This window comes from Impatiens glandulifera, chromosome 7, assembly GCF_907164915.1.
Source record: "Impatiens glandulifera chromosome 7, dImpGla2.1, whole genome shotgun sequence".
NCBI classification, from domain to species: Eukaryota; Viridiplantae; Streptophyta; class Magnoliopsida; order Ericales; family Balsaminaceae; genus Impatiens; species Impatiens glandulifera.
In genome coordinates, this window is record NC_061868.1 from 11,680,151 (window position 1) to 11,695,677 (window position 15,527).

A 15,527-nucleotide genomic window follows, 5' to 3' on the forward strand; every position below is an offset into this window, starting at 1 on the left:
ACTCCCACTACATTTGTAATGTCTGGTCGTGTACAAATCATCGCATATATAAAACAACCAATGATAGAGGCATACGAAACAGTGGTCATGTAATTTTTGTCATTCTCAATTGGAAGCGGCTAATCATTAGATAGTTTAAAGTGGCTAACTAAGGGGCTAATAACTAGTTTTATATCGTACAAGTTGAACCCATTGAAAACTTTCTTCACATATTATTCTTGTTAAAGTTTGAGAACCTCTTTATCTCTGAAAATCTTCATCCCAATGATTTGTTTTGCAGAACCCAAAATATTCATTACAAATTTCTCGGAAAACTCATTTTTTAGTTTGTTAATATCATACAAGCTAAGAACAGATCATTACAAGCTCCAACAATCAACATATCATCAACAAAGAGGAGCATAATAATGTACAATTTATCAAACCTCTTGATATAGCAATAATGATCAACTTCACTCCTCACAAAATTGTTACTTTTCATGAAGCTATCGAATTTATTATAACATTTTCTTGGAGTCTTTTCAAATCATATAGGCTCTTCTGAAACTTATACACAAACACTTCTTTTTCTTTTATCTAAAAGCTTCGTGGATGTCGTATGTAAATCTCTTAATCCAAATCACCGTGAAAAAACCCAGTTTTGACATTTATTTATTGAAGATGAATGTCTTATTTCACAACCAAACCCAAATAGTTCTGATTGACATCAATTTGACCACCATAGAGAAGATCTCATTTTAGTAGTACCTTCTTTCTATTGAAATTCTTTCACAACCAACCTTGCCTTGCACCTCATATTTTTTTATCATATTCTTATTTAATCATGAATATCCATTTGTTGTGAAGTATTTTCTTTCCCTTTGCTAGCTCGGTGAGCTTTCATGTCTAATTTGACATTAAAGACTCCATCTCATCTTTCACCGTAGACTCCCACTTAACCAATTCATCAAATTGTATTGCTTTCTGTAGCATTCAGGTTCTCCTCTATCTTTCAACAATATGTAATTTAGAGATGGGAATCACCTCTCGATTGATTTTGATTTCACGACGATCTTCTCAATCGTATAATCGGTGTCTGTTGATTTTCCTCTAGGGTCGTGTTCTCAACGATGCCTTCTTCAACAAAACATTGGTCCTCTTCGACATTCGATATATGTTTAGTGAAAATCTCTCAAATCAACCATAGTAGCCTTTTATCTTTTGGAATCATCATCTGAAATTTTTCCAACAATATTTTTGTAAAGAACTTGTTCATTGAAGATGACGTTCCTGCTATAAATGATCTTCCGATTTTGATTATCCAAAAATAATAACCAAACTCGATATCACCATAACCAATGAAAAATCCCTTATTAGACGTTGAAATAAGCTTTCTTCTATCACATTCATTAATATGCAAATATGATAAACAACCAAACACTTTCAAATAAGAAATATTAACTTTTTTATTGCTCTACACTTCTTCTCAAATTCTAAATTTAAGAGGTATAGAGGGTTCTCTGTTTATCAAGTCATTAGTGTTGATAATATTTGCTCAAAATATTTTAGGTAGCCCATCATGCAATCTCATACTTTTAGCATGCTCATTCAATGTTTGATTCATCCGTTCAGCTAGGGGTGTTCAACCGGTCGGTTAACTGGTTAACCGGTTCCGATTAAAACCGGGTTTTCTTTTTATTTTATAAACCGGTTAACCGACCATTAATGTTATCAGTTTTACCTGTTCTGGTTCTACCGTTTCTGGTCGGTTAACCGCGTTTAACTAGGAACTGATAATTTATTTTTTTTAATTAAGTAATAAATTTATGAAATAATTTTATTTTCCAAATTATTGTTTGCACTTTCCTATTATATTATTCTCCATCCTTTCATGTCTCTATTATAATATAACATATTTTATACCTATTTTGTTAGCTTTTTATATATTTAATGAAAAATTCAAATTGATTATGTTGATTAGTCTTTGATCAACCAAGTATAGGCGAATATGATTGAATCTCCTTCTCAACCGATAAAATGGGTAGTTGAATCTGTAAGTTATAATAAAATAATGGTTATCTGAATAAATTATTTCAGTTTGTTTATAATTTATTTTTATAAAATTTTATATAAATTATAATTTTTTTTTTAAATAATTCTATAAAACTATAATTTAAAATTTAAAAATAATTTTTTTTATAGATTATTAAATATTATTTATAATATAACTATTAAAAATTATAAAATATAAAATATATAATTAAATTATTACCGGTTTACCGGTTAAACCGTTAGAAAAATAGGTAAACCGAAAACCAAACCGTTTAACCGGTAAAAAACTGATTGACCGGAACCACTAAAACTGATTAACCAATAAACCGTTAAAATGGAACCAGTTAACTATCGGTTCGGTTGGGTTACCGATTTTCATGTTTTTTTGCACAGCTCTACGTTCAGTTACTCCATTCTCTTAAGGCGTTCGTGGATCAATCTTCACCATACTAATTACATTCACATCACAAACTCTCTAAAATTTAAATTGATGTACTTGCCTCTGTTGTCGAATCTCAATCACTTAACATAATGAATTTATTTCATATTCAACCAAAGCCTTCCACTTCTTGAAACAATAAATACATCAGATTTGTTCTTCATAAAATAACTCATATTTTTCTTGCCGAATCATCTATAAACGTCATGTAGTATTGTATCCGCCAATAGAAGTGATGGTCCCTAAACATTGGTTTATTCCAATATCCTTTCTTTCTTGAGCTCTTTTACATTCTTTAAGAAAGTCACACGTTTCTATTTTTAAGAGTGTAGTTTTCACATAATTGATATTCAACAGACTTCAGTTTTGGAATTTGACAATTCTTCAAGAAAATTTTCATCCATTTTTTGCTCATACGGCCTAACCTGCAATGTCAAAATTCACTATTCTTAGAGTCATCAACTATAGCATCAATTGTTTCTCTACATGATGAAGTCATATATAACGTTCTAGTTTTGTGACTTCGAGCAACAACTATTGCTCCTTTAGTCACCTTCCATGAATTGTTTCCACAATTAAAATTGTGGCCTTCATCATCAAGATGTGTAACATAAATCAAATTGCACATTAAACCGGAAATTTGTCTCACCTTATTAATCTTCCAAGTAAACCTGTTTGCCATCTTCAATTTGATGTCCCAGTGCCTATAATATCTAGTGACTCACCATCAGCGAGATAAACTTTCCCACAGTTTCCAACTACGTGGTTCTCCATTAATTCTTTGTGGACAGTGTTGAGAAAAGACGCTCCCGAATCCAAAACCCATGAGTCTATCGAGCTATCAACGGACATAAGCAACACATCAGTGATAGTTTTTGTATATGTGTTGGCTGCATCATTTTTATCATCGCCACTTCTATTCGGTGCTTTGTAGTTCCTCTTTAATTGACCATGTTTACCATAATTCCAACAATCCAATGTCCTCCCAGAATTGTTCTGACTCCTCCCGTTTCTCGACATAGATTTTCTCTTACCTTGGTTGAAATTTTTATCATTACCTTTGCCCATGTTTTTAACATTAATGGCAAAACCTTTTAACGTTTCACCAGAATCAATTTTACTAACCTCTTTAGTAAAATACGATCTCTAATTTAAATAAATTTTAATATAGAATTTGCAATAGAGTTACTATTTTCTGCCCTCATAGGTTCGCAACTATTTAGTAGAGATTCTAACAAAATCAGACTACTAACTTCGTCCCCAAAATCAATCTCAACAGATATCAATTTATTCACAATTGTATTAAATTCGTTCAAATTAATAGTGATAAAATTACCATCAACCATTCTAAAATTGAATATTTTTTTCATTATATGTACATTTTGTTAGAAGATGGTTTTTCGAACATATTAGAGAGAGCTTTCATTAGACCCATGTTGGTCTTCTCCGTTGCTACGTTGTGAGCAATAGTTTTGGCTAGCATCAATCGGATAACTCTCAAAACCTATCTATCAAAGAGTTTCCATTCAGTTTCAGCTATCTTCTTTGGTTTCTCACTCAAAGAAACATGAAGCTTCTTTCAATAGAGGTAATCCTCAATTTGAATGCTCCAAAAAGCATAATTCGAATTACTTCGTTCACCAGATAATCGCATGTCTCACCTCAGTTCTTTTTTTACCTCAATTTTCAAGCAATCGAGACGAGGCTTTTAGCTCTAAATCGCCTTCTTCATAATCTTAGTGAAAATGTAGTTGTGGATGCATCACACTGAACCTATGTTTGTGGGACACTATATGTAATGTATCTTATGTTGCTTGATATTTTTTCATTTTATTCTCAAAGGTATTAATCTTATAAGTATTATTTGATTTATAAAATTGGTATATATTATTAAGTCAAGAACATTAACAAAATACAATTGAGTAATCAAGGAGTAGACATTTTAATTTTTGTATTCTTTCTAATTAAAACTAAATATTTTTTTTTAAAAATTTTTTCTTTTATTAAATTTTCAATATACTTATTGCCTATGAAAATTCTTGACCTATAAAATTGTTAATTATAATAAAATACTAATTTATTAAATATGCTAATATATTTTTGTGTTACCATTAAATATAAATATAATTGATGTGACATTAAATCTAACAAGTTGGAAAAAGAATCAACCCCAAACTCTACAAACCAACTTGAATAATATTCTCACATATGGGTCGCGAGTCCAATCTTCAAAGTTCTAGGAATACAAGCAAGAACCGAAGAAACAATGTCATCAAAATTCAAAACGACCTGATCCTCGGACTTAGAGCCATCTTTCGTGATTGTGACCAGAAGAATCCTGGACTAAAAAACATTAAACAACTTGCAAACAACCAAGAAGCTCTTGAGAAAGATCTGGTGAATATTAGATTCTGTGAAATCAAAAACTCAAATTCAGACAAGGAGAAGCCGATCATGAATAAGGCATAAAGCATTGGCTCTGAAGTGGGGAAAATCAAAATTCGCAACAGAAACGAATCTAGTAGTGGAGAGGTTCGAAGCCAAAAAAACACTCACTAGAAGAGAACAGGCTGAAACTCAAAAATAGGACGGAAAGATTCTAGATCTAGAGGCTACTAATTCTATAACGGAAGAAGATGAGATCTTTAAAACACAATCCCCACTGAATGACAATATTATTCCATATAATCAATATGTAGTCATTGATGATAGTGAGGATAGTGACGCTTATGACTTCTCCGGTGATGAGGTCCAATACAACCTTTAAAGGTTAGAAATCGAACACATATATCCATTCATGAACATAGTTACATGGAACATAAAGGGTCTCAATGACCCTTTGAAATATAAAGAAATCAGGAGGATCATTGAGAACCAGAAGATTACTATAATGGGTATTCTCAAAACAAAAGTCAGAATATTTACAAGGTTAACAAGTTGTGTATTGATAGAAGTTGGGAACTTATACATAATTCAAATGACAAAATGGGCAGAATCTAAGTTATTTGGGACAACAAGGTTGCTGAGGTCAAGCCTCTCTTCTCCAATGATCAAACCATTCTAGTTGAGGTCAGAGATAGAATCTCTGAAATCGAGTTCCATCTTGCTATTGTATATGGTAGCAACTCGAGCACAAACAGGAGGCTGCTCTGGAATTATCTTAGGAACTGGATTGGTGGTGATAAACCTTAGGCCGCACTCGGTGACTATAATGCAACTAGAAATGAAACCGATCGTAATCCAGAATCTGAAATCACTTAGGATGTGATCGATTTCAATAACTGCATTAGAGATATGGGATGCATTGAGCATACTAATTCAATGGATCAACCAATTTCCAAGAAGTCAACTTCATTAACTGAACCTAGGAATCTCTAGCCATTGTCCGATAAAACTGTTCTGGGAGAAGGGGGAAAGGTCCAAGAGGCCCTTCAAATTCTTCAACTTCTGGATGGAAAATTACAAATTCAAGGATATTCTTGAAAGTGTCTAGTCTGAACAAATTACGGGCTCTAGTATGTACATGATTTTTGAGAAACTAAAGCTCCTAGAGAAGCATTTTCAAAGCTTCGACAAGAAAAAGTTCAGCAATATCTCCAACAGGGTTCTAGTTGCAAGAGAGAAACTGGATGAGGTATAGAAAAGGTTATTAAATAGGGATAGTGATGAACAACTCAACGAGGATGAGAGAGATTCACTTGAAAACTTCAAGAAGCTCCTTGAAGAGAACTTTATTAGACAAAAGTCAAGACATAACTGACTCTCATTGGGTGATAAAAATACGGCTTTCTTCTACAGAAAATGCAAGGCCAGAAATATGAGAAACAATGTGTATAGGCTGAAGAACGACGGAGGCAAATATGTTCAGGGTCAAAAGGGTGTGCAAGATCTGGCTATTGAGTTCTATAAGAAGCTAATGGGTACTAGAAAGCAACATCAAAGTCACCTGAATACTCTGTATCAGATCATTGATAAGAAAATCTCAGCTGAAGATAGTCGTGAGTTAAGAAGGGTGGTCACGAGAATTGAGGTTAAAGAGGCTCTATTTAGTATTGATGGGAATAAGAGTCCGAGTCTAGATGGGTTCAACGCATAATTCTTCAAGGATAATTGGTCGGTTGTGGGTAATGATGTTACAGATGGGGTTCTAGAGTTTTTTAAGAACAGGAAGATGCTGAAGCAATGAAACACGGCTATCCTGACCTTGATCCCCAAAACTACGGTGCCTGAAAAAAGTACAAGATTTCAGACCAATTTCCTGTTGCAATGTGGTTTATAAAATAATTTCAAAAATAATTTCTAAACGTTTTAAAAAAGTCATAGGAAAAATTATAAATTTTAATTAGTGTGCATTCATTCCTGGTAGAACAATTTCCCATAATATTCTTCTCATGAAAATCCTTCTCAAAGGCTACGGGAAAAAGAAAATATCCCCGAGAGTGACTTTCAAAATAGACATCAAGAAAGCTTTCAACTCTGTTAGATGAGAAGCCATTCAGGACTTTCTGGTTGTTTCTGCTTTTCATATGATTTTTATTGATTGGATTATGCAATGCGTTTCTTCATCTTGTTTTGTTGTTAGCGTCAATGGAGTCCACAGAGGCTACTTCAAGGGTGAAACAGAGTATGGCAAGGGGACCCCCTCTCTTCTTACCTTTTCATAGCTGTCATGACGATCTTTAAGAGCATCTTCACGATGTTCCGAAAGAGTCGTCCATACATCTTTCACCCGTTCTATGAGGTAGAGGAGGTAACTCATTTATGCTTTGCCAACGATTTGTTCATTTTGCGCACGCTGACGTTAACTCCATTAAAACTATTAGGTTTGCACTAACGTTTTTTTCTAAGGTTACAGGTCTTACTATTAACGAAAGCAAAAGTGTGGCATTTTACGAAGGAGTGAACGATGAAACAAAACAGGACATCTTCAACATCATGGGTATTGCGGAAGGCAACTTTCCCATAAGGTACTTAGAAATTCTGTTAACCGCAAAACAGATTGAGATCTCACAATGCAAGCTGCTGATTGAAAAGGTAAAAAACACGTTTTTTGGCTGGGCAACGGAGAAACTTTATTATGCATGGAGGATTGAGCTTATCAAGAGTGTAGTCATGGACATAATTGGATATTGGACGCAGTAGATGGTCATTCCAAAGAAGGTAATGAAAGAACTCGATACGTTGATGTGAAATTTCATTTGGGGGCAGTAACGGAAGAGGAGGAAAGAAAGCCAAATGGACTGCTCTTTAGAAACCGAAGGAGGAGGGAGGCACCAGACTCAAGAACTATGTCGAGTGGAACAAAGCTCTAATCTTCAAGCATCTGTGGGCATTGGAACGCAACCAGAAATGATTATGGATCAAATGGGTACACACGAGGTTTATGAAACAGGAAACCAATATCTGGACTTGCAAAATCAACGAAGGTATGAGCTGGTCACTCAAGGAAATTCTTAAACTGAGAAACGATATAGCAGATCTCTACGAAATTCGACTAGGGGACGGGAATGACACTTTATTCTGGCACGACCCCTAGTTCGAAAACCATTTTATCATTCAAAAGGAAGAGTTCAAGAATATCCGCATCAGAAGAGACTGTGTAGTGGAGAAAATCAGAGATATCAAAGATGAGAATTGAGACTCGCTCCTAAGAAGAGTTCTAGAAGGGAAGAGGATACTGGATCACATAAGCAACATACAACTTCATGACAGACCCGACGTTCGTGAATGGAAAGTCAAAGACAATAGGAAACTGATTTCAAAGAGAATATGAGAGGTAACCCGAGAAAAAGCACAAAAAGTAGATTGGGCTCCTCTTGTATGGCCAACCAAGATCATTCCACGACACTATTTCATCTTATGACTCGCCTTTTGGGAAAGACTTAGCACTCGAGACCACATCAATAAGTATATGAGCATCCCGAACGTGAACTATCTACTATGCAACGAAAACGAGGAAACCACTAATCACCTGTTTGGAAGGTGTAATATCGCTATGGAGCTTTGGGATCGTTTTGCAAAGAGTCTGGAGCTGATTAGTTTCCCAAAATAATGGAAAGAAATCAAGGAGATAGCAGTACGCAAATCCAAAGGAAATATATTAACAACAAACGTATTCAAATGTGGCTTTGGAGCTGTGGTCTACAACATATGGCAGGAGCGAAACATAAGCGTTTATGGCAGAACCCACAGGAGCGTTGAAGAGTTATGGAGAGAAATCGTCTCGGATTGTGGCACTCTCGCGGGAACATGGAGGAGAATTTCAAGTATGGAGCAGAATTGGAATATATGTAGAAATTTGAATCTACCTTTTACAGAAATCACTATAATTGAATGCATTGTAATGAGATAATATGTTTACATTTTTAGCTTTTTAGAGTTCATTCAGAAATTGTTACGAAATCAAAATTATTCTAGGCCTGTCCAGAATGATCCTGTAAAACTCGTGGGTTTTTTTTCTTTTTGGAAATTTTTAATGAAATGACGTTAAGTCGTTCCCCAAAAAAATCCTTGAAGAATATTAACGTCAAACAAACAATAATTAATAATGTCACATATATGACCTAATTTCTTTCGTTTAATTTTCCCATGAAATCATATCACTATAAGGAATATCTTCAATTATCAATTTATTTATTTAAAAAAATTAAAACATGTATATAAACTTTTTTCCAAATTAGACTATTTTGCTTACCCTATACTTATATTAGTCGGTCATCTAAATCTTTGAAAAGAGACTATCTTAAAAGATTAAAGTTTATGTTTTATTTTATTTAAGAATATGATAATTTAAAAGAGGATGATCACTCTGATCCTAAAACTAAACTCGGGAAAATAAAACATTAATATTTTTTTTCAAACTGAAATTAGTTCCCAGATAATTAACAACCGTTGCTGCCATTTAATTAATTCTAATATTATTATATTACCAAATAAAAATTAGTTATTTTGAGACCTTTTCCAACTAAATCGTTTCTGTCACTTCTCATTTATTTTCTTGTTCATGGTATATTTTTAGGTTCTAAATTTCTTTCATGTTATTATTTCTGGGATTTCACGTTAATTAGATGTTGTTTATAAAATCTCAAATTTAAATAAATAAATTTTATGCTAATTTTTTTAAAGATTTGAAAAGATATGAATAAATTGAACTAACACTAAGATAGTTAAATATTAAGAATTTTCTAATTTAAACAATCAAAAACCTCCATGTTCTATTCTAACTAAGAACAGTCATCAAGATTCTAATTTTTTTATATATATATTGAATAGTCTATCAAGTTTAAGCTAAAGTGTGATTTTGAAATATTGTATTCTTCTCTTTTTAGAGTTCAACCTAATTAAAAGTATAAGCTAAAATAAAATTGTGAAATTGTATTTTAATAAAAAAATATACGATCTTATAGTAGATATATTTAAAGCGTTCTAAGTGAGAATCGAACTTGTAATCTTTAATATCTTATAAATCACTCTTGATATTTAAACTAAGTAACTATTTAATTAACTTTCTACCCGACTAAATAATAATATTTAAAACTAAATAACGAATCTTCTATAATTAATATTGTCAGCTATTTATTTAATATTTTACATCAATTTAAAATAAAAGAAAAAGAAAACCAATTGTTTGATGTTTTTGTCTAAAATGTCACCTATATAGACAAAAACATTTTTATGAGTTAAAAGGGTTCAGCAACATATAGCACATATATTTGTTTTTAGTTTAACAAAAAAGTAACAATAACAAAAACTAAATGGTTTATAGTTTAGTAAAAGTAGGTTTTTGAATTAATCAATTAACTTTCAACAATTGATTTTTAGTATTAACTAATTCATTCATGAGAATAAAATTTTGAACTAATCAATTAAAAATTAATTAATTATGCACATGAATTTGAATTGATTAATTAATTAAAAATTAATCAATATTTTAAAATATATTTTAAAATGAATTAATTAAAATTAACCAACTCTTCAAAATTGGTTTTGAATTAACTAGTTCATGAAAATATATGAGTTTGTGATTAAATGGCCCAAATCGTTAATATGAGACTTGGTGTGGTCTGAATCATAATTAAAGGATAATGAGGTATGCAAATGTTACATACAAAACCCAAACATGTAATAATTGATATATATATATATATATATATATTAGAATTATGGTCACCTAAATAATATTTTTAAAATTAATATGATTTAAAAATTGAACTTGAATAATCATTCAAATCACCCAAACTCTCTCTCTCCACTCCAAACAATCATATATTGTTTTGGGGTGGGCTAAAAGCCCCCACAGCCCCTTCTTGCATCCATATATATTTATATATCCGAATTAATTTTGCACAACTTGAATAAAATAAATTAGGCCTAAAAAAATTATCTGGATCCAACTGTTTTTCAATATTTTAGAGATAGCATATTTAGCAAGTAATAGAAACTTTTAGGAAAAAATAAGAGTATTAGAGGACGCCTAATTATATTCACGTGTATTATTCATAACATCATTATTATAAATTTATAATCTCTTATGAGATTTGTTTTGAGAAGATTTTGAGAACCTTGGTACTAATTATTTTCTTAATTTTAGTGGATTTTAATTTTTGATTTTTATGATATAATGTTTAGTTTTGTTATATTAAAATAATTATCAATTTTTATAATAAATACAGAATTTAAAAAATATATATTGAAAAAACAATTATTTTAAAAATTTTACATTTTAATAAAATTAGCATCCCTTAACTAGAAAAGGTTGACCTAAAGAGCTTAGCTACACAAATAAAATGAAAATTTTGCATCCATTTAAATCACAAAATTTTGAAGTTCATAAGTGAAATGTGTGGTTACCAAATAATATGGATATCTGTAAAAATGAATAAGAATGTCTTCGTCTATGATATATACTTAGTGTTAGAATAAAGAAAGAAGATTATATTAGAATGATAGGTGAATGATTTGTCTTTTGAGTTAATAGGTTATGTTTAATATATAAACATTAAATTAAACTTACAAGGAAACCTAATAAATATAATATTGATCACCATTTTTTATATTGGAATAATATCTTATATAATTAAACTTAAAAATAAATTAATATAAATATAATATTGATATTAATATTATATTATATACTTAGAAGAGTGATAGAGAGAGAATTTGGGAGAGAGAATGACGTGTCACTAAATCACTGGTTGGAAAAAGAATAAAAGGTGAGTAGGGAGAGAAAAGAGAGAAAAGAGAGAAAATTTGTTATATTTTCAACGAATGAGATTGTGTCACGTCATTTCTTTCCCAAATTCTCTCCCAAATCATTTCTAATATACTTATTTAAATGGTTTAGTATAAACATTCATAATCTATATAGTCTAAAAACATTAATCATTGTGGGAAGTCAGTTTTCATCGCAAGTTGACTAATCCGAAGGTAGAACTCGATTGAGAAAATGATTTTAAAGTTAAGAAACATCGTCTTTTCATACCTATCAACTTTCAATGAATTAGATGACTTTTAACATCAAATTCTAGTCATTAAGTTCTTTTTGACTCTAAATTTAAGGTGGCCATTATTGACTTAAGGTCAATGTCATTGACTTCTATGAGTAGCTTCGAGACAATACATTAATTTAGTTTTTCGTATTTATTTTTCAATGTATTTTTAATATTCTCTTGTTTTGATTATGAGTTAATCAACTTAATACAACCATGCGCCCTAATTACGTACTTATTTATTCAGTTTTATTATATATTAAACTAACTTCAATGAAGTAATTTCTTAGAACGGCGAGTCATAGTTAAATTGGTTGAATATCCATATCTCTAAAGTGTAGGGTTTGAGTCCGTCATGTGACAAATTTTGTTCGTTTGATTAAATTAGTTGAGTATGTGAGTTTAACCTTTAAGGATTAAATCGCACTCCAAGAAAATCAGAATTTACATAACTTCAATGAAATAATTTCTTAGAATGGCAAGTCATAGTTAGTTATTGAATTGCATTTTTATAATCTGGTCAAAAGAAAAAGTAGTAAAAAAGTTTTTATCTTCTAATAATTGGATGAAGATTCCTATGTGTCTAATAATTGGGATATATGACCCAATGTTATACATCTTTGATTATAATGTGTAGGTAATTACTTTCATAAAATTATTTTTATTATATAAAAGTATAATTAATTGAACCAAATTAATTATAGATATTAATAAATATAAATATTAAAGTTAGGAAGAAACCGCGAGTACAAATGTATATACTTCTTCTATGTATTGGCATAATGAACAAAATAAATGCTTCTATCACTTACCTCTTCAGTCCAATTATTTCCCTCAAATTTGTTTTATTTTGTATGATGTTTCTTAAATAATTAATTATAAATCATGTCTTAATTTGTTTATTATTGTGGAGTTTGATGCTTCACAATATATATGTTACAATAAAAATTAATGACTTCATACATGACCATTGAACCAAGGTCTTAACAAGATATATTGCCCTAAATTTTGTTAATGACACCCGATGAATCAAAAACTTGTTGATGTTAATATATCATTGTATCGACAATTAAAAGATTCCAATTATAATTCCTTAGTTGTGTTTGGATGTCAGTACCAACTATTGCAAATCTTAGATTCTTGCTCGAAAGAATTCCAAAGATTCCAATTATAATTTCTCTATTGTTTGATGTTTTGGCACTTGTCGTTGTTGCCTTCTTGGTGTGCCCGATATCGACATTCCAACCAGAACATGCGAAGAAATCAAAGGAGCTAGAGTCAACATATACTAAACATATACTAGAGTTCATGTTGAATATTCTTGGTCGACAAAATGTCCACAAATATTCATGTTACTCCTTTTGTATTTTATCACATAGACCCAACCCAATATCATGAGCTAGAGTCAACATATACTAGAGTTCATGTTGAATATTCTTGGTCGACAACAAAATAGGTTAAGAATTTAACTAGATCCAACCAAATGAATGTGGTTAAGTTTATAGGTTTCTTTATATATTAATAATAAGATTATCCCAAAAGAGGTTGACTAAAAAGGATGACACTAATAATATTCTTCTAGAAAATATCAACAGCTACAAATTCCTTTGTATACTTTATTTAATAAAAAAATTATTTTATTAAAAAATAATCATTTAAACAAAATAAAAAAAAAAACATAAAATGAAATTAAAATTTTAAGAAAAAAAGATCAACCACAAACAAGAAGATAATGGAGACCAAGAAAGGATGTGAATAGAAGCATTAGTTGGATGATGTGACAAATAAGGATGGCAATTTAAACCGCCCCGTGAAAACCGAATCGAATTGCTCCGTTTGGGACGGTTTTTTCCCGAAATTGAACGAGGATGGGGCGGGGATGGTATTTGTGTCCCCCGCCCCGATTTCACCCCGTTTTCACTCCGATTCTGCCCCGAATACCATAAACATAATTAAATATATTAAATCACTAATATATTTATTTATTTACTATATTTTATATGAATATTAAATTTATTTCTTTATAATAATATAAAATTTTAATAAATTACAATATATATTATATTAAAAAATTCGTTTATATAATTTTATTGTATAATTTTTTTAAAATATAAATTATTAACGGTGCCCCGCGGGATTCCCCGAAACTGAAAAAAACCGAACGGGACGGGGATGGTATTAAAAAAATCCCCGAAATTAAAACGGGGCGGGGATGGTAATTGCATTCCCCGTCCCGAACCGCCCCATTGCCATCCCAAGTGACAAAAATCATTTTCTTAACTAACATTCAATATACTTTCTTAATTAATAATATGTTTAGTACCATATATGAAAAAAAATAGGACATTATTTTCTTAACCAACTTTCACGTTATAAGTGATAACAATATGGTCAAAATTAAAAAGAAAAATACTTCTCAACCCCTCCAACACTCCTCACTTTGTTTTTTTCAAAATTTGAGAAATCACATAATAGAACAATAGGGTTGGCCACGATAACTATCCTCGTAATGGACATAATGTGGAACACCGTAACCACCAAAAGAATAATAATACGGAAGCAGTTGTGTTATTTTTTCGGATTCATCCTTTTTCTCATCCTTTTTCTCAGGTATCGGTCCAACGCTAACGATCTCGGAAAACCCCACTTTATTTCTTAGCTTCTTTGTAAGTTTGATTGAATCTACAACTCCGGTCACCTCTAGCTCATCCTTCTCATTCCCCTTCCATGCCGCCGAATCCACCCCTAAATAAGTAATTCTTGTATTTTTATTGTGAAGAAGAATAATATTTTAGAATAATATCTTCAAAAATTAACATACCTGAAAAACCAACTGCAATCTTCATAGCTTTGGCACGACACTTATCATCTTTCATGCACACCTTAATCAACATCGTTTGCTACAATATTAACATATAATTCATTTTAAAAAATCGATCAAATATATATATGTGTGTTATAATAACCCTAATTCATGTTTACCTTCATGATGTTTTCTCAAAGAGAGAGAGGGATGAATAATGTGGTGTGTGTGAGTTGAGAAGGTGATATGTTATTTATATATAGATTGGATAAGGGTATATTAGTCTTAAGATTGAAATGTTATATAAGGTGAATGAATAAACTCATAATATCAAATAGTCTTTAGAATTTTCTTTTTTTTTTGACAAAAGATATTATTTTATTTTAAATTTAAATGAGGAGTTACAAAAATTTTAAAAAACTAAATAAAAGTCTAAGTATTAAATAATATGACATATTTGGAATAATTAAATTTAATATACAAGATCGAATAGTCTTGTAATTTCTCTAAAGTGACTCTAAGTATATGTAACGATAAGTGATTAAGTAGAACAAGTCGAACAAATTAATCAAACGGAGCAGCAATGAAAATTATACTTGACCGAGAATTTAAAAACAACGCCAAAAAAGATTCTGCAAAATGATAAATAATTAAACATTTATATATATTGTCTAAAAAGTGAGAAACACATATAAGTAATAGGAGGGTACGTGTAAGAATGCATATAACTAAACATCGGTTTTCAGTGAATTTTTATTTAAAAAAA

At 30.9% G+C, this 15,527-nt stretch overlaps 1 protein-coding gene across 1 annotated transcript; it reads right to left on the reverse strand.

Moving 5' to 3' along the window:
- Window positions 1-14,285: 14,285 nt before the first annotated feature.
- LOC124909526 (heavy metal-associated isoprenylated plant protein 16-like) lies at window positions 14,286-14,946 on the reverse strand. The gene is made up of 3 exons (XM_047450196.1): window positions 14,941-14,946; window positions 14,780-14,858; window positions 14,286-14,703 (listed from the first exon to the last, which is right to left on the reverse strand). Exons 1-3 carry the CDS (start codon window positions 14,944-14,946, stop codon window positions 14,423-14,425), a joined length of 366 nt encoding a protein of 121 aa, XP_047306152.1. The 3' UTR covers window positions 14,286-14,422.
- Window positions 14,947-15,527: the final 581 nt, after the last annotated feature.

Excerpts from the sequence above, each read along its gene's own strand:
- LOC124909526 (XM_047450196.1), bottom strand. Across the intron at positions 14,704-14,779 it reads GATTGCAGTTGGTTTTTCAG|GGGTGGATTCGGCGGCATGG; the intron begins GTATGTTAATTT and ends TTACTTATTTAG.